We start from the raw sequence: 24,288 nt of genomic DNA on the forward strand, positions 1-24,288 counted from the left end.
CTTCTTCTTTGCCGATTTGGATGCCTTTAATTTCTTCTTGTTGTCTGATTGCTGAGGCTAGGACTTCTAGTACTATGTTGAATAGCAGTGGTGATAATGGACATCCCTGCTGTGTTCCTGAACTTAGCAGAAAAGCTCTCAGTATTTTTTCCATTGAGAATGATACTTGCTGTGGAATTTTCATAGATGGCTTTGATGATATTGAGGTATGTACCCTCTATCCCTACACTTTGAAGAGTTTTGATCGAGAAAGGATGCTGTACTTTGTCAAATGCTTTTTCAGCATCTATTGAGAGTATCATATGTCCCCTGTTCTTTCTTTCATTAATGTATTGTATCATAATGATTGATTTGTGGATGTTGAACCAACCTTGCAGTCCTGGGATAAATCTCACTTGGTCATGGTGAATAATCCTTTTAATGCACTTTGGATCCTATTGGCTAGTATTTTGGTGAGAATTTTCACATCTGTGTTCATCAAGGATATTGGTCTGTAATTCTCTTTTTTGATGGGATCCTTGTCTGGTTTTGGAATCAAGGTAATGCTGGCCTCAGAAAATGAGTTTGGAAGTTTTCCTTCCATTTCTATGTTTTGGAACAGTTTCAAGAGAATAGGTGTTAATTCTTTTTTAAATGTTGGTAGAATTCCCCTGGGAAGCCATCTGACCCTGGGTTCTTGTTTGTTGGGAGATTTTTGATGACTGCTTTAATCTCCTTAGTGGTTATGGGTCTGTTCAGGTTTTCTATTTCTTCCTGGTTCTGTTTTGGTAGTTAATACATCTCTAGGAATGCACCCATTTCTGCCAGATCATCAAATTTGCTGGTGTATAGTTGCTCATAATATGTTCTTATAATTGTTTGTATTTCTTTGGTGTTGGTTGTGATCTCTCCTCTTTCATTCATAATTTTATTTATTTGGGTCCTTTCTCTTTTCTTTTTGATAAGTCTGGCCCGGGGTTTATCAATCTTACTAATTCTTTCAAAGAACCAGCTTCTAGTTTCATGATATGTTCTACTGGTTTGTTTGTTTGTTTGTTTTGGTTTGGTTTGGTTTCTATTTGATTGATTTCTGCTCTGATCTTTACGATTTCTTTTCTCATGGGTTTAGTTTTTCTTTGCTGGTCTTTCTCCAGCTCCTTTAAGTGTAGGGTTAGGTTGTGTATTTGAGACCTTTCTTGATTCTTGAGAAAAGCCTCTATTGCTATATACTTTCCTCTCAGCACTACCTTTGCTGTGTCCCACAGATTTTGAACAGTTGTGTTTTCAGCATCATTTGTTTCCATGAAATTTTTCAATTCTTCTTTAATTTCCTGGTTGACCCATTCATTTTTTAGTATGATGCTCTTTAGCCTCCACGTATTTGGGTTCTTTCCAACTTTACTCTTGTGATTGAGTTCTAGCTTTAGAGCATTGTGGCCTGAAAATATGCAGGGAATCCCAATCTTTTGTTACCAGTTGAGACCTGATTTGTGACCCAGGATGTGATCTCTTCTGGAGAATGTTCCATGTGCACTAGAGAAGAATGTGTATTCTGTTACTTTGGGATGGAATGTTCTGAACGTATCTGTGATGTCCATCTGGTCCAGTGTATCATTTAAGGCCTTTATTTCCTTGTTGATCTTTTGCTTGGATGATCTGTCCATTTCAGTGAGGGGAGTGCTAAAGTCCCCTACTAATATTGTATTATTGTCGATGTGTTTCTTTGATTTTGTTATTAATTGGTTTATATAGTTGGCTGCTCCCATGTTAAGGACATAGATATTTAAAATTGTTAGATCTTGTTGGACAGACCCTTTGAGTATATAGTGTCCTTCCTCACCTCTATTATAGTCTTTGGCTTAAAATCTAGTTTATTTGGTAAAAGGATGTCTGCCCCAGCTTTCTTTCGATGTCTGTTAGCATGGTAAATTATTTTCCGCCCCCTCTCTTTTAATCTGGAGGTGTTTCTGGGTCTAAAATGAGTTTCTTGTAGACAGCGTATTGGTGGGTCTTGTTTTTTATCCATTTTGATACCCTGTGTTTTTTGATTGGGGCATTTAGCCCATTTACATTCAGGCTAACTATTAAAAGATATGCATTTAGTGGCATGTATTGCCTCTTAGGTTACTGTTACTGTATATTGTCTCTGATCCTTTCTGGTATACTACTTCTAGGCTCTCTCTTTGTTTAGAGGACCCCTTTCAATATTTCCTATAGAGCTGGTTTGGTGTTTACAAATTCTTTTTGTTTTTGTTTGTCCTGGAAGATTTTTATCTCTCCTTTTTTTTTTCAATGATAACCTAGCTAGATATAGTATTCTTGGCTGCATGTTTTTCTCCTTTAGTGCTCTGTATATATTGTACCACTTCTTTCTGGCCTGCCAAGTCTCTGTGGTTAAATATGCAGGCAATCTAATATTTTTACCATTGTATGTTACAGACTTCTTGTCCCAAGCTGCTTTCAGGATTTTCTCTTTGTCACTGAGACTTGTAAGTTTTACTATTGGATGACAGGTTGTGGACCTATTTTTATTGATTTTGACAGGGGTTCTCTGTGCCTCCTGGATTTTGATGCTTGTTCCCTTTACCATGTTAGGGAAATTCTCTGCTATAATTTGCTCCAGTATACCTTCTGCCCCCCTCTGTCTTTCTTCTTCTTCTGGAATCCCAATTATACTAATATTATTTCATCTTATGTTATCTCTTATCTCTCAAATTCTCCCCTCGTGGAGTAGTTGTTTGTGTCTCTTCTCCTCAGCTTCTTTATTTTCTGTTATTTGGTCTTCTATATCACTAATTCTCTCTTCTGCCTCATTTATCCTAGCAATAAGAGCCTCCATTTTTTATTGCACCTCATTAATGGCTTTTTTGATTTCAGCTTGGTTAGATTTTAGTTCTTTTATTTGTCCAGAAAGGGCTTTTATTTCTCCAGACAGGGTTTCTGTAATATCTTCCCTGCCTTTTTCAAGCCCGGCTAGCACCTTAAGAATAGTCATTTTGAACTCTAGATCTGACATATTACCAATGTCTGTATTGATTAGGTCTCTAGCTTTCAGTACTGCCTCTTGTTCTTTTTTTTGTGGTAAGTTTTTCCGTCTTATCATTTTATCCAGATAAGAATATATGAACAAGAGAATAAAATACTAAAAGTGTGGCAAAGGCCCCAGAAAATTACATGCTAACCAAATCAGAAGAGACCCCAAATTGGAATGAGAAGGTAGGGGGTAAAAAAGAAATTTTTAAAAATTAAAAAAAAGTTAAAAAAAATATATATATACATATGTAATAAAATTAAAATATATATATTAAAAATATGTTTTTTAACTCTCTCTCTCTCTATATATATATAGATATATACATATATATTAGACTGATGAATAGAACAGAGCCACCAACTTGATTTTGGGAGTATTTTGGTCTCTTAGAAGAAATTACCTCCCCAAATTTTAAAGTAAGAAAATTTTACATATATATATAAATAAAAGATTAAACATGATGCAGGGATGGAATATGACTGTAAAGCTGAAAATTAAAAAATTAAAATTCTAAGAAAGGAATTGATAAGGTAAGTTGGTTGGAAAAAGAAATAGAAAGTAGAGAGAATGTGCTCAGGTTGGAGAGTAGAACAAAGCCCTGTGCTAGATTTAGGGTATATTTTGATCTATAAGAAGAAATTGTATCCTAAGATTTTTTAGAAGAAATAACCCTATATACAAAAAATTAAGTTAGATTTACAAATTAGTATACAAAAATAAAGTTAGAAGGATAAAATATGACTATAATAATGAAGGTTTAAAAAGTTTTTTTAGAAAGGTATTTTTTAGATAAACTAGTTAAAAAACGTTAAAAGGGGAAAAAGGAAAGGTTTAAAAAATTAGAATAAAAAATATAAAATTTAAAAAATTTAATTAGTTCGCAAGACTAAAGAATCTTGGGGAGAAAGCAATGAATTTCATGCCTTGCTTTCCCCTCCTCTAGAATTCTGCTATTCTCCATGATCAGTGAGCTTGGTCTTGGCTGCATATTCTTGCTGATCTTCTGGGATGAGGCCTGTTGCTCGGATTCTTAAATGTGTTTGCCTGAGGTAGAATTGCACCACCCTTGCCAGGGGCCAGGCCAAGTAATCTACTCAGGTCCGCTCTTGGGAGCTTTTGTTCCCTGAACACTTTTCGTAGAGCTCTGGAGAACGGGAATGAAAATGGCGGCCTCCCAGTCTCCAGCCTGGAGGAACCAAGAGCTCAGGACCCCACTCCTCAGTGTGCCCTTGGAGAAAAACAGTCAGTCCCTCCCAACTCCCTGGTCTCTGGCCGCGCTCCGAGCTAACCTGGCCCTTGACCCAGCATTTCTGTCTCTGGTGCACAGCCCTGTTTGGAGTCTCCAAACCCAGCAGATTCCTGCTGCACACTCCCAGAGGAGGGAGGTGAGTCTCCATGGATCTACCACTTGTGGGGTCCCTGCTCAAAGAGCAGCGTCTTGACTGTGGTATGGATGATGTAACCCTGAGCTGATAGCCCCCTGCTCTGCTCCGTCTCTGCAGCCAGCTTCCCCACTCCTATACCTGTGAGCTTTGCTACACTCAGACACCCCTAGTTTTCTGTGAACCCACAGGTCCTGAGACCACACTGTCCCCGCAAGTGCTCCACCCCCGCTTAGCCTCTGGAGCAATGTCCCTCAGTGGAACAGACTTCTAAAACTTTGGTTTTTGTGCTCCGCTGCTCCACTGCTTGCCAGGAACCGGTCCCTGCCCCTGCGTTCTATTATCCCATGTATCCACTTGGATTTACCTCTCTGCATGTCCTACCTTTCAGAAAGTGGTCGATTTTCTGTTCCTAGAATTGCTGCTCTTCTTCTCTGATCTCCTGTTGGGTTTGTAGGTGTTCAGAATGGTTTGATATCTATCTAACTGAACTCCTGTGACCTGATGTCATCTTAGTCTGCTACTCCTCCGCCATCTTGATTCCCCCCCTTAAGTGAATTTTCTAAGTGAATACTCCTCCTGTATGTTTCATACAAGGAAAATAGAAAGAGGTGAAGCTAATAGTATGTCTTTACTTTTAAATTATGTGTTCATTATATAAGCTTTAAACAAAGAAACAAAAATACTGAGCTTGCAGAGACTGAGAAGGGCCTATAGGAACCACCTCACACACATAGTGTGAGAACTAAGTGAATCATGAATATTCTCATCTTCTTCTGGCAGATCAGTTCATGAGAGGGAGAGAATTGGTCTCAGGAGAGTGGCTGGCTGGTGTGAGCAGGGCCTCCGAGCTTTAGACTCAGGAGTCCTTCTAGAGCACACGGGCTCCTCTCCTTCTCCTCTGTGTTCTAATAGAACAGTTCAGTATTTATGGTAAAAAGTTTCAAAATAGGGAACAAAAATGAAAAGGGAAAGAAAAGCCCCTGGGCGCAGCAGAACCTATGAAAGATTTGGAGATGTTTTTGTTGGTTCTGTGTCTTTTCCCCTAAGTGTGTCTCCACGTGCTTGTAGGTAGAGACAATGGAAAAAAGAAAAAAGAAAGAAAGAAAGAAAAAGAAAAGACAGGGAATTAAGAGGATGTGACAGAAAAGGACCATAAATAGAAAGTGTTGCTCAAGAAATTGAGTGAAAAAGATCAAAGAAGGAGCAGAAGACAAAAGGACAAGAGAAACACTTTTCCTTAAAAGCAGAAACAAGACAGCTGACTGCACATTTGATTTCTGGACTTTCTTCCTTACTACATATGTTTTTGAAAGAATTCATTGTCTGTGCATCCTGTGATTCTAGCTTACAATTTATGAAGGTTGTTTCCTAATTTTTACTCTTCAAGCTGTAAAAATGAAACTTCCAGCTCCTATAGAACAGCCTGGCCATGTATTTTAGGGAAATATTTATTGCCTTTCCCTAAAAACCAACCTATCCAAGCTATACATGTAGTGTGAGATAAACATGCATTACTTAGGAACAACCTTTTAGAAGTTTTATGAGGCTGGAAATCCTTGTCATCTGTGCAGGAATTCCTTCTGAAAGCTTCCGCCTTTCAGGGAATTGTGGACTGGGCATGAAACATAATATGTGCCTTTACTGCCTAGAGACTAGAGAAGCCAATTGGCCACATGTAGTTTCCAAATTACAGAAAAAGAAAAATGTGCTCTAGCAAGCTAGCAGTTCTGTGGAATAAATAATGACATCCTCTGGGCATGTGCCTAATTCAATGAGGCAAAAGAATAAGGCACCATGAGAGCACCTAACTTGGGGTTTATTGCAGGGAGAGGGAAGCCTGAACTCAGCCACATCCTTGCAGAGAGAACCCATCTTTAGCCATTGTGGAAATTTCATGTAAACCTTGGTTACCTACTGATGTTTGTTCCTGCCACTATTCAGTGCTAGTAACTCTGCTTCTATTAATAACACCATAATATTCACCTACTAACTTAATTTCAAAACAAAATTGTGTGGAGGGCAAACATATTTAACCTGAAAATGTGGCCACCTCTGGCGTCTATCGCCACAATTAGGATTTCTTTCAAATGAGTCCCACAGTGTATGGATGGGTAAAACTGCAGATTGGTCTGTTCTACTTAAAAATCTCAGGATGTTTGTTTCTTTTCATTTGCTTGTTTTCCAACTGATGCTGCATTATTCATTAGCAGGAATCACAAATTAATGAGCTTGATTTCCATTCCACTAAAGACATTTTTTTGGCCACAAATTAATTTAAAAACTTTATTTGTATTTGAGAGAGACAGAGCATAAGCAAGAGGGGCAGAGAGAGAAGGAGGGAGGGAATCTCAAGTAGACTCCATGCTGAGCACAGAACCCAATATAGGGTTCAGTCTCCTGACCTAATCCAAAAGATTATGACCTGTGCCAAAATCAAGAGTCAGATGTTTAACCAACTGAGCCACCAAGGTGCCTTTGGCCACAAATTAATTTAAATCACTTTTGAGATGATATCTAAAAATCATGAAATTTCACATTCACATCTAGATTTCCCCTCTATCTTAAGAAATGGAAATATGGCAACTTGAGTCCTGATTTCCAAATAAACCTGTCTAGTGTACCCAGTGTTTTTGTTGCTGCTGTTGTTGTTGTTGTTAATTTTTTGTTTTTGTTTTTTTCAGCTGGTATAATCCTCACATCTAAATGTCCCACATTTTTAGAGTTTGCCCGTCTTTGCTGAGTTTTCCTGTGGTCTCACCTGCAGTGAGCATATTATTTACATCTCTGAGCACAGTGTTCAAACAGCTGCTTTAAAAATCCCTCTTTGCTTGTCCTGACATTGGTCTTCCCTGATTTTCTCTCCTTCTGAAATGGAATCCCACTTCCTGGTTCATCATGGGTCCAGTTGTTTTAAACTCCCTCCTGGACCTTGTGAAAGTTATGTTGTGGAAACACTCTTACTTCTATTATATTCCTCAGAGAAGATTTGTCCATGTGTTTGTTTTTAACGTACCAGACAACATCGTAACTTACATTAAGAACTCTTGGGTGCAGGTTGAATCTCAGTTCCGTATACTTTCTTAGTGATCCTTTTCTAGTCTGCTTCATATAAGTGTGCTCTAGAGGTCACTTACAGACCTGGACACAGCTTACACATCACATTCATTCTCTCCCTGGCTTTATCCTTTCTCCAGCCCCCTCTCAGCCTCCATCAGCATGGGTTGTCCCATAGTCTATCCCTTGACTCTTCAAACCAGATCTGTTTTCTATCAGAGTTTTGACAGCCCCCTGAGGAGCTAACTAAGGCCAAACAGCCAACTCAGCCACGTCGTCTCTTTTTTCAAGTGTGTGATGTCGGCTTGGGTTATCTCTCTCAGGGTGTCTGGTAGTCTTTTTTTGTTTTTGTTTGTTTGTTTGTTTGTTTTGCATTTTTTCCAGAGTTTATAGGTGTTATTCATGGAAAAACCAAGTCAAGTAGGAGATCATCAACCATATAGAAGCAGAACAATTAATTCCCAATCAGTTCCTTTCTTTAGTATATCTTTAGAAGACTAATATGCATACTTCTTTTTCCTTCTGAGCCATTCTGGCTCTCTTGAGTATTAGGCAGCAGCAACAATGATATAACTATTTCAAAGTTTTAACAACAACAGAAGTACAGCATTCATTTCATCGATGGCTGTGGATCTTCAGTGATGAGCTATCGGCTCATTAGCCTCTGGCACTAGTCTAAAACCAGAAACACTGACATTTCAAATCTGTATCAGGCTGTTTGCTCCTTAAGGAAAGGAGAATTGGAGAAACTGTTGAAATGTTGTCTATTCATCTCTGTATTTTAAAAAAGAGGATAACTTTCTAATAAGAACATATATTAGTATCTCCTCATGTCTGTGTGTTCCAAAATATCAGAGAACTAATAATATAGTATCACTTGAAATTATTATGTTGAAGACTTGGCAAACGTAGCAGATATCAATTGCCATTACTATATGCCATCACTAATCCTTGAGATAAGTTTCAGGATTAACATGATGTGTTAGTTACCTATTTTTTATTTTATTTTTTTTAAGTTTTATTTATTTATTTGACAGAGAAAGAGAGATTACAAGCAGGCAGGGAGGCAGGCAGAGAGAGAGGAGGGGGAAGCAGGCTCCCTGCTGATCAGGGAGCCCAATGCGGAGCTCAATCCCAGGACCCTGAGATCATGACCTGAGCCGAAGGCAGAGACTTTACCACGGAGCCACCCAGGTGCCCCGTTAGTTACCTATTGTTACCATGTAACAAGCCATCACAAATTTAGTGTCTTAAAACAAAACACACTGATTTTTGCAGTTTCTGTGACGTCAGAGCCTAGACTCAGCTTGGCTCTCACAAGGTGGCAATCTGTGTATTGAGCAGATTAGTTCTCCTATAGAGAACTCAACTAAGGAAGAATTTCCTTCCAGTTAAACTCAAACTGCTGTCAGCATTCATTTCTTTATGATTTTAAGACAGAAGTTGTTGGCTTCTTGCTGACTGTTGGCCAGAAGCTGCTCCCAGCTCTGACAGGCCACACTGAGTTCCTTGGCTGTATATCCCCTGAGTTCTGCAAGGAGGGTGCCCAGACCCAGTCTGTTTGCAAGATGGAGCTGTCCATGACACAGTGCAGCCACAAGACAGTTCATCATCTATGCTGTATCCTGTTGGTTAGAAGCAAGTCACAGCCCCTGCCACACTCAAGGGGAGGTTTTACATGAAGCCATGAGATGCCTGTCAGGATGTGGGGATGGACAGGGGCTCCCTCAGGAATCTGTTACAGCCACTCTTACCTTCAACATTATTGTCATCATTTTTGAATGTAATATAAACAAATACTTTGAATAGTATTTTTTAACAAACTTAGACTAAAGAGAGGGGATGAAGTTTCTATTCTGGTCTTAATACAGGGTAAATTGAACATGATCACTTGAACTATTAGCATCTTTGTTACCCTACCTGTATTTCCTTTATGATGTGGAACAACATTTATATTACATGTGGAATAGAGAAAAATCAGGCATTTGTACTAACCAAAATCATAAAATTTTAATTACCAATGTTGCAAACTCATCAGTAAAACAAAGCACACTTTTATTTAACCCATGAACAAAATCAGAATAGTTAAAATTGAGCTTTCTTTTCTTTTTCTTCTTCTTTTTTCTTGTTTTTTCCTTCTCTTTACTTTTGTCATCATTTTCATTGAATTTTTTTCTAAAATAAGGAATGAGTTTAGGGATGAATAGCAGCTGAGCTGATTGACTACATTTAAAGCAAAATCATTTATGCTGGTTTCTAAAACATTCTGGATCTTTCCCTCTTTGGAGCTATGCCAGGAGTGCACTTTTTTGGGGGGTGGGGGGTTGGAAGAATGACCTGCTCTGTATAATGACCTGTGAGCTCACAGAACCAACTACAAATCATCATCGCCCTCCTCCTTCCCTTGCCCTCCTCTCCTCCTCCCCTGACACCAATGTTGAAAAAAGGATATTATATAGAAATCACAAATTGTGATGTTTGAACCTTTGATGATAAAATAAATGGTGGTAACAGGGAAATTTTCCAGATACCTGAACTTTGATTTAGAAGTACCCCAGGGCTATTCAAGAGTAACCCTAAAAATATACGAAAAACTGTCGTAAGAAACAAGTTTTGTGGTTATTATCAAAATGACTGGTGAAAAACCCATTGATCAACATGCAGAGTTTTTAAAAATGATGAGAGTATCAGGGCACCTGGATGAGTCAGTCAGTTAAGCAGCTGACTCTTGGTTTCAGTTCAGGTTATGATCTCTGCATCCTGGGATAGAGCTGTAGTTGCTTCTGTGCTCCAGGGGAGTCGGCTGGAGAGTCTCTGTCTCTGCCCCTCCCCCATTCTTTCTCTCTCACTCAGAAAAATAAATTCACCTTTAAAAAATGATGAGAGTAGTAAATATGAAGCTCATAGGCAATATTTTCAGGTGATAAACATGCTCTCTGTAACTTTCAAAGGACTAAGTTGCAGTATTGCATTCTCTAATTCATCTTATATTCAAAGGAGTTGATTCTTTATCTTTCCCAATTTGCAGACATCCAACGACACCTTCGAAATTCCCCTCATGTTGTCTGGAAACGTGGTGTTAAGGAAGAGACTCAACTATGAAGATAAGACCCGGTATTTTGTCATCATCCAAGCTAATGTGAGTATTCAGTCTCCCTAGCTTCCCTCTGGGGAATTTATGAAGCAAAGAACTCACCCCAGAATGTACAAGTGGTCTCAGAGTTCTTGGTGTAAATTATGGCCTCAACAAGGAAGGCTGCCCACAGCATAATGTGTATGTTATATTCTTCGAGATGGGGAATGGGATGGAAGGGGGCAGGAGGATGGTTTCTACTCACTGTTTCCTTCCCTCTGAATCACTCACACCCACTATTCAGTACTTTGCTTTCAGCTCATACCGAAGTATTTTCTCAAGGTGTGATGCATGGAGCATCAGCAGCAGAATTACCTTGGGAGGATATTAAACAGGCACATTCCTGGACCCAACCTCAGACCCTCTGAATAAAATTTTTGAAGGGTAGAAGTGGAATCCCTGCATGTTTACTAACTCCCCAGGGGATTCCAGAGTGCACTAAAGGAAGAGAAAAACTGATCAGCAATCTACTCCCCCATGGCTTCCATTACTTGAATAGTTGGTCACTATTGGTGTCAGTTTCTAGGACCATAACCAGGAATGTACGCACCACAGGAACGGAACATCAGAAAAATAGTTGCTTACATAACGTGGACTTTGATTATTGTTTTAACAAAATCCCTAGATTCATGTAGATCAAGTGCTGGTTTGACAGTTGAAGTATATCACAAAGGACTCCGATTACTTCTCCCCTTACGTTGTACCCTTTCTGAAGTTTGGTTATTTTTCCAATGCAGTATTTTTCGGGTGCTAGTGAATACCACAACCATAAGCATCATAATTGCATTTCAAGTCTGAGGGTAAGCAGGGGGAAAAGGGGCAAAACTAGGACTCTTCTTCTTCCTTGTCCGAGAGGAAACTTGTCCCAAGTCCTCTTCCCTTCTAGCCTGGGATCCCAGGAGGCAGAATAGAGAGATTGAAGGAGACTGTATGTAGCAAAGGGGAGCGAGGTAATCACCTCTGGATTATACCAAGTCCTGAGCATCTCCTGGAGCTGGACAGGGCTGATAACCCAGGGGGACTGGGCTGGGAGAAGAAGGAGGAGGAGGAGGAGAAGGAGAAAGAAGTGGAGGGAGGGGAGAAGCAGGAGAAGGGGAAGAAGAGTTTGTTAACAAGAAGAACAGAATGAGTCTAGTATTTCAGTGAACAACTGATACTGACTGGCTACAGATGGCTTCTGATATTGACAAAAGTCCATAGTAAGTGACAGGATCACGTTCTGAAAAGGTTATTAGACTCTGAAGCCAGCCTGTGCTTTTAAGGATGCCTAGGCAGTGTCATCCTACTCACACAGAAGAACAGAAAGATAGCAGAGAGGGGCAAAAGGAACGCATCCCCCATCAGTTCTTCTGAACAAGTTTATATGCAACAAGGCATCACTCAGTGGATGACCATTTTTGCCCTAAAGATATTTTGCCAGTAAGGGGGGGGCATTTTGTATGTGTATATTCATATTTAAATATATAATTTATATCTATATGTTTATATTAATATTGTTTTATATATTCATAAAATATAAATACATTTACACATATAAAATATATTTATTTTATATAACATATAATATATACAATTCATCTGTTATATATAGTAGGTAGGTAGTAGATATAGATACATAGATAGAATTTTTGAAGCCAAATTTCTGGATTTACATTCAAAATTCTCCAGTTGGTTGTTTTTCAATTTATTGTCTTGGTGTCCAGGGGTAGAGGCTAAAGCAGAAATGGCAGATATAAGAAAAAGTCAACTGGCCTCTCAGTAGAATCAGTAGGTATGAGTTCCTCAAAACCCTGAAGTATTTCTTTTTAAACATTATTTCCATGCAAGTGAAAATGAGAAGAAAAAATATAGTTTCCCTTGCCTGACTCAGAATCTCTAATAAAATGTAAGAAAAAGTAAGATTGCTCTAGAATGTATTTGAAAATTTGTTTTTATTGTGCTATTTAAAATGAGGTATTTTTTTTTTTTTTTAAGAAACACAAGCTAAACATCTGAGTTGCTATTTAATTTAAAATATTTATAAAGACATCTGGAACAATTTGCATGAAATTTGCTAGACTGCCCATAAGTGCAGGAGGAAGTGTTAATTTTTTAGCATTTCAGGGATAAAATTATGAGATAGAAGGTTATGCGTGACTCATCAAAAGGAAAGAATGGAATTGGCAAGAAATTAAAGAAAAGGTTACTTTATCTGTAACAATTTTTACTACAAACATAAATCATAGAGTATAGAATACGAATGTTAAATATAAGAGATTAGAAGCTTTGTGGTGTTTTTAAAAACTTTCAGAGCTATATCCTTTTAATGGTTTTAGGATATACCAAAATTAGGATGCATTATAATTTATCCAAATATACTTCCTGTTTTTTGTTTGTTTGTTTTGTATTTTGGCTTAGGAAGATACCCACCCTCATGACTCTTGTGAGAGGCAGTGAGTACAATATTGTGGCAAAAGCATGAATTCTAGTACCACGTTGCCTGGATTTAAATTCCAGTGATGCCTTTGACTAGCTTTGTGACTTCGAGCATGTGCTACTTATGTAAGGCACTTTAGTGTTTGAAAATGGATAAATGAGGGGCACCTGGGTGACTCAGTCTGTTAAGTATCTACTCTTGATTTTGGCTCAGGTCATGATCTCAGGGTTGTGAGAATGAGCCCCGTGTCAGAGTCTGTGCTTAGCGGGGAGTCTGCTTGAGATTCTCTCTCTCTCCTTCTGCCCCTCACCCTGCACACACACACTCTCTCTCTCTCAAATAAATAAATAAATAAATAAATATTTAAAAATTGATAATTTAATAATGGACTTTTTATGAGAAAATATGTATATGTATGCATGTATAGGTAGGGCTTTTAATCTTCCTAAATAATGCCATATTATTTTCCAAAGTATTATAACACATCACTCCCTCACAAATGGGAAAGAATTCCTCATTGTCTCTACATCTTAGACACATAATTTACTTAAAACTGGGGATTGTTGGAACTGAAAAGCTGAATCATCCTTGCTTGAGAACCGGTTGTGGGTCTCCTCCCAACTCTGAGTTCAGGGACCTTACCTTTGTGTTCTCGGTGATAGAGCCCAGAGGATGGAAAGTGACAGGTGCTACAAATCAGAGCTTCTTCTCTCAGAGAGATGGTTGCTAAACTTGGACTGCTTCATATATGCCAACATCTATATTGGGGAGCAAGAATCCCTGTCCTCTCAGAGGTCCTTCTAGCTGGACTAAGGACCAAATTGACATGAGACAGATTCACAGGAGAAAATAAAATGTAATAGGTGTACCCTATGGGGAATCCACGTAGACATGGGAATTCCAAAGACAGGCTGGATGAGGACTGTGTCATCCTGAACTAGAGAGAAGGGTGTGGGGGTCTGGGACTTCAGAGGAAAGGGGTGTACTTCACACGGTCATAAGTAAAGCATATGTCTGATAATCAGATGTTTGCCCTACCATACAGATGGGTCACTCAGATAAAATTTATCTCCATTAATAACCTTTATTCTGGGAAAGACCCAAATTTAAGTTCTTCTGTGTGGTTAAGAGAAGGACAAAATTTATCTTGAGCCTGTAGTCTCAGGTGCCTTCAGCTCAAAATATGCCAAAGTTGTACGTTTGGGGGGGGGTTGTCCTGAACCCCTTCATCTGTATAATTTATACTTCTATATTTACATAGAATCATAAAATCCATAGATCGTTACATGTTTTTAATTACATTTTTATGTTCTTTGGGGTTTTTTGTTGTTATTTTGTCAGTGGTGTGTAAATTGATGTGCAGTGTAGATCATGTACATTTAAAACCTACATTATTCTCTTGGAGTCATAAAGAGAGTTGAATTATGAGTGATCAATTTTGATTTTAAAGTAGATGGTATCTAAGAGGGTAGAGGTTTGATGATAAATTACTGAAATTACTCAATTTGGATATGGTTTTGCTTATGGTACAAAGATTTGATTGATGTGCAAAGGAAACTATTCAAATTTCACGTAATTAGGAAGTTTCTTTTTATCCATGTGGGCATGTTGTTTCTCTTAAATAAGCTGGGGGAGTTTTGGTTAGCATAAATAAGAAAACTTGTCACTTCTTTTATTGAGAATATCTGCAACGTTATTACCCACAGTTCATTTTAAATATGAATATGCGATGAGAAATGATTAATTCTAGAAAACAGAAGGAAAAGAAATCTAAAAAAGAAAGTTCAGTGATGTACCAAGATCAGTGGGTTTTCTTTCTGTTGAAATTTCCAATATAGCCTATACCACAGACTCCCAATTTTTATATATTATCCTAAATCACAAAGGAATCAAACTCATCTCTGTATACATAGATATTATTCAAAACTAGGTCTCTTTTGTATTAGCATTATCCTGCGGGAAATACTAAAGATTCTTCTGTACTCAAGAGCTCTTAATTCATTATCAGAAAGAAAAAGTTTACATTTATTTTAGAATCATGGTCAGAGTAAGTTCTAAGTTAACCTTATCAATAATAGGGCACATTTAATATTTTCTCAAATATCAAATATCTAGAATAGGAACACTAACTGTCTTTCATAATAAGATATTGTAATTCTTAAAAATATTATTTTTTTCTTATCTCTGTCTTTTCTCTTAATACTATAAATATTCAGAACAGTATGTAAACATTATAATTATAAGGGCTTTGATGTAAAAAAAATCACTTTGTATACTTTTGATATCAACTTGTGTAAACAACTTTTCAAAACCAGCCCCCACCCCGACCTTCCCTCATCTCCACTTCCTACTGATTGTAGAGTAAGTGCTAAACTGCACACCCACTGGTTTTAGCTCTGCCAATTTCTTCGGTGTATTCTGGGAAAGAGGAGTGAAATAGGAAGATGATGCTTGGTGGTTAACAAATAGAAAACGTTCCGGTCCTAAACACATGTAAGCATACGGACATGAAAATAGCATACTGTTTATCTACTAGTATGCATAAAAATTAAAGAAAATTAGATAAACGTCTCAAGCAAACAAAAGGCACTTCCAAAAAAAAAAAAAAAAAGCAACTCGCTTCTAAAATGGTTTAGACCTACACAATCTTGTTGCTTCTTTTTTTTTTTTTTCTCATTTTCATAAAGGAATCTAACACAAAATCAAGTTACTCTAGGATACGTTTTAAATTTTCAGTTAGTGATATTCCATCTACCATCAGCGGACAGAAACAAGGCAAACACCTCCCTGGTCTTCAGTAACTGAGTCAGGGTCAGAAGACTCTGGGCAACTGTAATTATGCTGCAACTTTTTTTTTTTCCTTTCTTTACTGCAAATACCTGATAAGGTAATGAGAGAGCCTTTAATATCTGTATCTGAGTCAGCCTAGTAGGTGCTTCTATCCATTTTTTTAAAGCTACAAACCACTTGAGTACAGAGTACATAAATGTTGGAAGTCTCTATTCTGAGGTTCCTGTGGCTCAACAAGAAATCAGAAGATCAGCATGCCTGTTCCCTCTCACTTTAAAACCAAAATTCATGTAATTTCATAGCATTTGGTAGAGTTCACATCATTCCTGGCCCCACTCAAAAAACCAATATTTAACTTAATACGCTTCTCAAATAGAGACCAGGTACTGACTGAATAAAAAAAATTAGCATTCAACCCGTTTGATCAAAAAGTAGTGGGCAATTAAACTACCTTACAGCAAGAAAGCCTTTTGATTGGGATAAAGGGATTGAAGCCTCACTTATCATCTGACAGAGGTGTTTTATTGTCTTAACATTGTTATAGCTTAAATATTTGCAATTTTATAGAAAAATTGCTTGGTAAAAAGTACAGATTGTGACAGTGAATTAGTTATCTCTGAGCTATTTCTAAAAGTAAATATCTTTGAGGTTCTCTATGCTTAAAAAGAAATTAGTTCTTCCTTGCAGTGTATGGATGAAACTTTTTACTTATTTAGTAAATAATTCATTCAAAGACAGAGGGTGTCTCTGCTATCCCAGGATACTTTACAGTATGACTCCCAAGAGCTTTACATTGTGTTGCCATCATCTGGGGCCAGAGGATTGAAGGCTTCGAATAAAGATGCTGAAGATTCTGGGACCAAGTCAGCATGGCTTTCCTGTGAAACATTGATAGAATGTTCCAGCGAGGTCACATCCCATACTTTCCTGACTATTTCTTATGGCTTTCTTGATTCTATGTCCAAGATATATGTATGCTTTTAAATTCCTGCATTCCAACTTTGATGCTGGATTTTTCTTTGTATCATCTGCAATTCCTTGCACAGCTGAACGCATAATCATTAAATCGTGACTTGTTTTTAAGGCATCTAATTAAAGATTCCATGTAAGTTAATGTTTAATGTTAGGAAATGTGTAAATGGTATGTGAAAGAATAATGCACATTGAGAAAATACAAGTTAAAAAAAACTTGGATAACTTTTTTTTTTTAAAGATTTTATTTATTTATTTGACAGACAGAGATCACAAGTAGGCAGAGAGGCAGGCAGAGAGAGAGGAGGAAGCAGGCTCCCTGTTGAGCAGAGAGCCCGATGCGGGACTTGATCCCAGGACCCTGGGATTATGACCTGAGCCGAAGGCAGAGGCTTTAACCCACTGAGCCACCCAGGTTCCCTTGGATAACTTTTAAAAGAGATATATTCTTGCTTGCCAATTATAGCCATAGCTTCTAAATCAATGAAATATTATTTTATTTTTAAATATTTAAAAATGAAAAAAATCTTCATTTCATAAAGGAAATAAGAGAAATGAGATGTGAAAATGGAGAAATGGAAGAAGGAATTTTTTTTTTTTTCTTGGAGGGATAGTCTTTAAAATGTTTTGGGTTCTCATGTAGCAATGAATGGAAATAGAGACATAAAACATTCATGCAAAATAATTTTGTTTTATTTATACTACTCCCAATTTAGAATGTTATTTCTTTTATCTAGAACAGTCTTGAGCAGTAACATTTTACTAGAAAGAGCAAAATGTTCTTTTCATTTTGGTTTTTATCTGAATTGCCAGGGGCTACATTTCAGATGAACTTTTTAGATCAAATTTGGTTCTAAATTGGGAGAAGTACTAAAGCCTTCTATTGGTTTACACATGCTCAATGGGCAGGAGACCTACTTCCATATTTCTCCTCGTGTTTTAAAACACATTTTAACAACAAATCATGGGGAAGCTCCACACATGTAGTGAGACTGCTGGCATTTTTCAGTGCTACCTGTCTGTTTAGAGAAGTGAAGAGGAACAGGACGGGTCACCCCAAAATATGCCTCCCTGGCAGAAGGATTGTTTCAGGCTGATTATGTTTTCAAAATGGCAGACAATAGAGGAGCTCTGCAAGCTGTGTAGAAATAGTTCCCTGTTAGAACAGCACTTTGCGCTCACACAGGACATCTCCACCTGCAAGGATATGCCTCTCCCACCAGGAAGATGAGAATGACTGAATCTGGACAAGATCCCATCAGTGGGGAAGGTCTGGATGTGCACCTGCGAGACAGTGACTTCTGCATTTACTGAACTTTGCCTGAAAGCCTGACTCTCTCCCACCCCTGACATTTTCTTTAGTCTTTAGTAGGAGCTGGTATTTAAGGTGATAGCTTTGGCCATTTGGGGGAGTTCAGTTTTCCTGGTGTCTGTGTATATACAGTAGGTGCACATATCGTTAAACTGCTTGGGTTTTCTTCCTGCTAATCTGTTTTCTATTACATGAGGTCTCCGCCGAGAAGCTAGAAGCTAGAAGCTAGAAGGGTGGAGAGAAAATTGTTTTTCTTCCCTGACAGTAGTTTCTCTAGTATTTTGTTTCCAAGTAAAAATTCATATTTTATAGATCAACACTTTGGAACCAGTATCTTTTCTCAAAATTGTAACTGAAGCCTTGTGATTTGGCTCCTTGGTGAGTCAGAAACTGTACCACCTGAGTGTTCGCACAAAGAAAACTTTATGTGCATCAAATAAGGAGATCATGGGTGAATGACTTCCAAAACAGTGACGCCCCAAGCAGAGGTGGATACATTTATTTATTTAGGGTTTGGTGAATAGGGGATGATAAAGGAGACTTGTTATCATATGTAGAAGTAGACATGAGGTCACACATGCCTCTGAAAGGAAACCAGCCTATAGACACATTGTATATTGTGGAAATGAGGCTCTTGTTCCTCCTTGGATGGAGATTTTAGTATTATAATGAGGTAAATGTGGTCATCAGTCATTCTGGAAGTCATGCTGTGGTCCATCTGCACAGGCATGAATCGGGAATTAAGCTCAAACTGGTCAGGGTGCTCTGGGCCAGCTGGAGGTCTTGTCAGGGCATGTGCTTGAGGGAAGGGTGGTTTCTGGTTTCCAATTGTCCAAGTTAAGAGATAAGCTGGAGAGAAGAGCTCAAGGCAAAGTGTGGCACAAAGGTTGGCAAGTACAAGCAGGTGGGCAGTCAAGGTCAGGTCTTGGAGTCTAGCTGGTGACAATATGAGATAAAAGTCTACCCATTCATTCATTGATGGATATTTTGACTGCTGCCAACTTTTGGCCATGGTGAATAGTGCTGCTATGAGCATGTATGTAAATATAACTACTTTTGGAGTTGTACAGAATACAATTTTAAGGAGACAGAAAAAGTAGAATAAGTTTTCAAAATAACTAAGTGCTAAGAAAGTAAAGACACTCTAGATTACATCATAATGAACGACAAACCACCACCACCATTCTTGCAGTGGATGTTCTGGACAGAGATAACTAAGGTCTAGTGTTTCTTCCATGTGTCCTCCTGCTGAACTCTCTTAGATAAATATAATCAGTGTAAATGAAATGTAATATAATGAAATCACTTCCACTCTTGAACATGAGCTGCACGTGGTGGCTTTTTCACCAGAGAAATGAAAAGGGAAAAAAAGAGAGAATAAATTGGCAATGGGAAATCTGATGAACACAACCTCAACCAGGTGATCAAGGTTGAGTCATGTTAATAATATATACTCTTGCTATAATGTGATGACATGACTCTGGACTTCTACGGTCTTCGTCCCCAAAATGCATCACCCCCATCTGATCTTGAGAAAAACATCAAATTCCCCACTGAGAACACTCAGAAAACACACCTGACTAGTACCCCACGTCGTCAAGGTAATCGAAAACAAGGGAAGTTGGAGAAATTTTCAGAGCCAAAAGGAGCCTGAGAAGATGTGATGGCTACATATGGGTGGGGTCCTGGATGGGATCCTGGCATGGAGAATGGACCTTAGAAACTAAGGACATCTCAGAGGTGGGGATCATAGTTAGTAACAATATATCCTCAAAGCAAAAAGTACACCTGGACAAGCAAAGTAAGGAATACCTTACAATTTCTATAAGAGGGACACAGAATGCAGTCTGAACTCAAGTCTGAAAGAATGACTAGAGCATTGTTAAGACCCCAGTTGGGAGTTCTCATCACAATATTTTTTTTTTCTTTTTCTTCTTTTTCCCTGTGTCCTTAAGAGATGATGAATGTTATCTAAACTTATTGTAAAATCCTTAAACGTAGATGAATGTCGTATCACTACATTGTACACCCTAAACTCATGCCGTGCTATATGCCAATTATATCTCAGTAAAACTGGAGAAAACCAAACAAGGGAAAAAAACAAACAAACAAAATCTGTGTTGTCTTGGCAATACAATGTCTCATAGAAAAGAGAGGAAGTTTAACAGGTAATTGCCATAATTCTACAAGGACACTCTTCCTAGAAACTGTAGCTTTATAGTCCCAAAGAATGAAGAAGCAAAATAAACCAATAAGCAGAGAGAGCCAATTATCATATGGTTTCACTTATTTGTGGAGCATAACAAATAACATGGAGGACATGGGGAGATGGAGAGGAGAAGGGAGTTGAGGGAAATTGGAAGGGGAGGAAAACCATGAGCGACTATGGACACTGAAAAACAACCTGAGGGTTTTGAAGGGGCACGGGGTGGGAGGTTGGGGGAACCAGGTGGTGGGTATTGGGGAGGGCACGGATAGCATGGAGCACTGGGTGTGGTGCAAAAACAATGAATACTGTTACACTGAAAAGAAATTAAAAAATAATAATAAAATAAAATAAAATTAGTCATCCCAAATTAAAAAAGAAAAATTATCATCCAGAAGCTCAGAAAACTAGGTTTAGTTCAGTGACAGCAGTGCACTCTCTGAAGACCAGCAGTGCTGGTCTCAAAATACTTGGTAACAAAAAGGCTTGTGTGAGCCATTAAACATTTCTCTGTCAAAAGTTCAGCAGACCTGGCAGGTTTTCTTCCCTTCCCTTTTTTCTCCCTTCATTTTACTTGTTTGAGGATTTGGGGCTTTTTGTTTGTTTGTTGTTGTTTGTTTGTTTTTGGATAAAGCCCAAATTTATCTAAAGTTTCTCTCTTTAAAAAGAAAAAAAATATTATTTATGTATTTATTTGAGAGAGAGTGAGCGAGAGAGAGGGAGAAAGAGAAAGTATGAGCTGGGGAGCTGCAGAGGCAGAGGGAGAAGCAGGCTCCCCAGTAAGCAGGGAGTCTGATGTGGGACTCAATCCCAGGACCCTGGGATCATGATCTGAGCCAAAGGCAGACGCTAACGAACTGAGCCACCCAGATGCCCCTAAAATCTGTCTGCCTTGCTTGAAACATCATCAAAAATCAAAGACAGAGATGGGGGGGGTAGAGGAATCAAAAGCCAACTATGTTTGCTAATTGGCCTTCTCGAAGGAAACGTGGAATTGTGTTGTAATTCAAGGATGGGAGATAGTCCACAACTTGGAGCGAGCCTCCTATGGACCTTAGGCTCCTGTCCTCCCACAGAGACTGGGAAGTGGACTCTTTCTTCTGTTGTGATTTTGTTTCAAAGAGACAGCTACCAGGTCCTTGTGAAGGAGTGCTGGACTATAAAACGGGCAGAAGTTTGAGCTGCAGAAAGATTGCCATCAGAAAGGGCAGAGAAAGTACGGACAGTTGCAAGTTTTCAAAGTAAATCCCCAAAGAGAGGTCAAGACCTATAACTTGAAAGAAACCTGTGTACAGTCTACTCAAGCTGAAGGGAATGTTGCATCCATCTCATTGTGTATTGTGTTTCCTTTCCTTTTGTCCCCTCGCAGGACCGTGCACAAAATCTGAATGAGCGGCGAACCACCACCACCACCCTCACAGTGGACATTCTGGATGGAGATGACTTGGGTCCCATGTTTCTTCCATGTGTTCTGGTGCCAAACACACGTGATTGCCGCCCGCTCACCTACCAAGCCGTGATCCCTGAATTGAGAACTCCGGTAAATGTGCTCGCATTCTTTTCCCTTCACTTATGCGTCTTTAACCTCAGTGACATTCTGTTCTAGGAGCTTGAAGACATATTAGGTGAGAAGAGTGAACTTTGCTATATGGGTATTTAAAGGTATTTATGTCTAGAACCATTTTCAAAGAAGGCAAAGTTTGGTCACCATGCATTACTGCATTCTTTACAAAGTCCAAAGTGTGTTGTGAAACAACCATTCATTGGACACTGATTATTTTGTTTCTCCACCTATAAATCATAACCAAGTTCAGTTGCCAACCTGTTGTAGGAAACTTCAAGAAATAGCTTCAACATTCCCTTAAATTCACCAAATAAACACACAGCCCTAAGTCAGAAGACACACGGGCCAACAGGGTACTTGCTCAGCCTCTTAGCATCCTACGATTTTAGTGGAGGTTGCATTTGGCTGTTTGGAGGTGGAAGCTAATGGATCCCAAACGCATATATCTACCCCTTAAAGATGTATTTTAAAGAAGCAGAAAGGTAAGGCATGAATATGTATTTTGTACACTTGATTTTGCCTCTGTCTTGTTTTTGTTTTGGCCTCTTTTTTAAAATTCTAATAGAGCTCTAAGTTGCTGTCAGCCTGGAATTCACACCTCAGACCTGGCTGGGTAATAAATATTTATACCTAAGAATAAAAATTATGAGGCACATATACTAAAATATCAATTTCTCCCTTAAAAGTAAAATAATAATAATAATAATAATAATAATAATAATTCTCTTTTAGAGAAGCCAAATTCATAGGGGATGAATGTATTTGTGGTTCCCCTAGAAAGCCTTCAATTTTCTGTATTAGTAATGTGGCTTATGGTGTCAGAATTTGTTGGAAGGTTTTTGATTTTTTTTCCCTCAAACATGTAAGAACTGTGGTTTGGAGTATCCTCTCTGTATATGAGAATTTTAAGTATTAAAAAAAAAAATCCTTCTCCTAAGTGTAACTGACATAGCATTGTATGCACTGCTAAGGGTTCTTCTTATCCAGTGTTGCATGTCTGAGCCTTACTTTTGAGATTTCATAAATCTTAAATGGCTGAGATTCACTGGTGTGTCTTCCAGCATAAATAACTACTGGTCTAGTTGGCTTACGTGAAGAAAAAAAGCTGGAGGGAAAAAAAAAAGAATAAATGTTATGATGTACATTTAATGAAGAAAAATATAATCAAATTTTCAGCTTCATGGAGTGATTTTGAAGACAAAAAAAGCTAATGGGTGTGGACAAATAATTGTGGATCACCTAAAGTTATATGTCAGCATAGGAGTTTGTGAAATATACCAGTAAGAAGACTATTAATGATGGTGAACATTAATTTTTTTTTCTTTGAAAGGCATAATTGAAATTATGAGGAAAACTTATTTTAAGTATTCATTTTGAGTTAATTTATGTAGCTGTCATACACGTGAGGTCCCCAAGAAGAGGGGCATGGTGACAAAGTGACTGGAGACGGTGGTTCAGTGTGATAACTCAAACAGTACTTGGTAGCCTGAGGGAAGAGGCAAGGGTCACTGCCTGACAAGTAGAGGGTATTAACTTTATAAAATACCCCTGAGCATCTGTTCCTCTCTCTTCCAGATGGCCGACTGAGCATCTCTCTCATTCCCATGCAGTGCACCATAGAGATGAGTCTATGCTCCATATTTGGGGGAATAAAAATAAATGATATTAGTGACTAATGGTTATATTGTTTGTTCTATGTGTCATGAACTGGCCTAAACTCTACAGGGATATTAACTGCAATCCTGGTGGGTCACTCTTAAGGTCACTTGTGGGATGACATCTCTGAGATACAGAGTTTATGTAACATTTTTTTTTTGCAGTCTTTTTTAAAAAATTTATTTAATTTTACTTTTTTTCAGTGTTCCAAAATTCATTGTTTATGCACCACTACCAGTGCTCCAACTAAAAAGTAAAAAACTGTTCGCTTTTAAAATCATGTCTCTTGAATTAAATGCTATGCTATAAAATCCAGAATGATGGGTGGCTCAGTGGGTTAAGCCGCTGCCTTCGGCTGGGGTCATGATCTCAGGGTCCTGGGATTGAGTCCCGCATTGGGCTCTCTGCTCGGCAGGGAGCCTGCTTCCCTCTCTCTCTCTCTGCCTGCCTCTCTGTCTACTGTGATCTCTCTGTCAAATAAATAAATAAAAGCTTTTAAAAAAAATCCAGAATGATCAAACTGTATGCTCCATCATCCCTTTTACCAGGTTGACCCTTTCTTTAAGTGGAAGTAGAGAATTTTAATTTTATGTATTTAAATAATGATGGCCAATATTTACTTAATAAGGGGTATATTTTTATTGTCATGTAGTAAAAGCTAAATATATTTACTTGCAAAACTCGGCTCCTATTCTTATTATTAACCACTGCATAAAACAATCTCCGAAACTCAGTGGCTTCCAATGACAGTTTTTTTTTTTTTTAAGATTTTTATTTATTTACTTGA

General features: G+C 38.2%; 1 protein-coding gene across 5 annotated transcripts in view; it reads left to right on the plus strand.

The window, feature by feature from the left end:
• Window positions 1–24,288, plus strand: part of PCDH15 (protocadherin related 15) — a gene marked incomplete at both ends in the record, with an annotated part of 820,110 nt that overhangs the window by 309,788 nt on the left and 486,034 nt on the right. For all 5 annotated transcript variants that reach the window (XM_080823084.1, XM_080823082.1, XM_080823083.1 and 2 more), the window contains 2 exons: window positions 10,481–10,591; window positions 21,651–21,821. In XM_080823084.1, coding sequence (XP_080679210.1) covers window positions 10,481–10,591; window positions 21,651–21,821 — 282 coding nt within the window. The remainder of the gene's footprint in view (window positions 1–10,480; window positions 10,592–21,650; window positions 21,822–24,288) is intronic.

Source organism: Martes martes (genome assembly GCF_963455335.1).
Source record: "Martes martes genome assembly, chromosome: 14".
Taxonomy (NCBI): Eukaryota; Metazoa; Chordata; class Mammalia; order Carnivora; family Mustelidae; genus Martes; species Martes martes.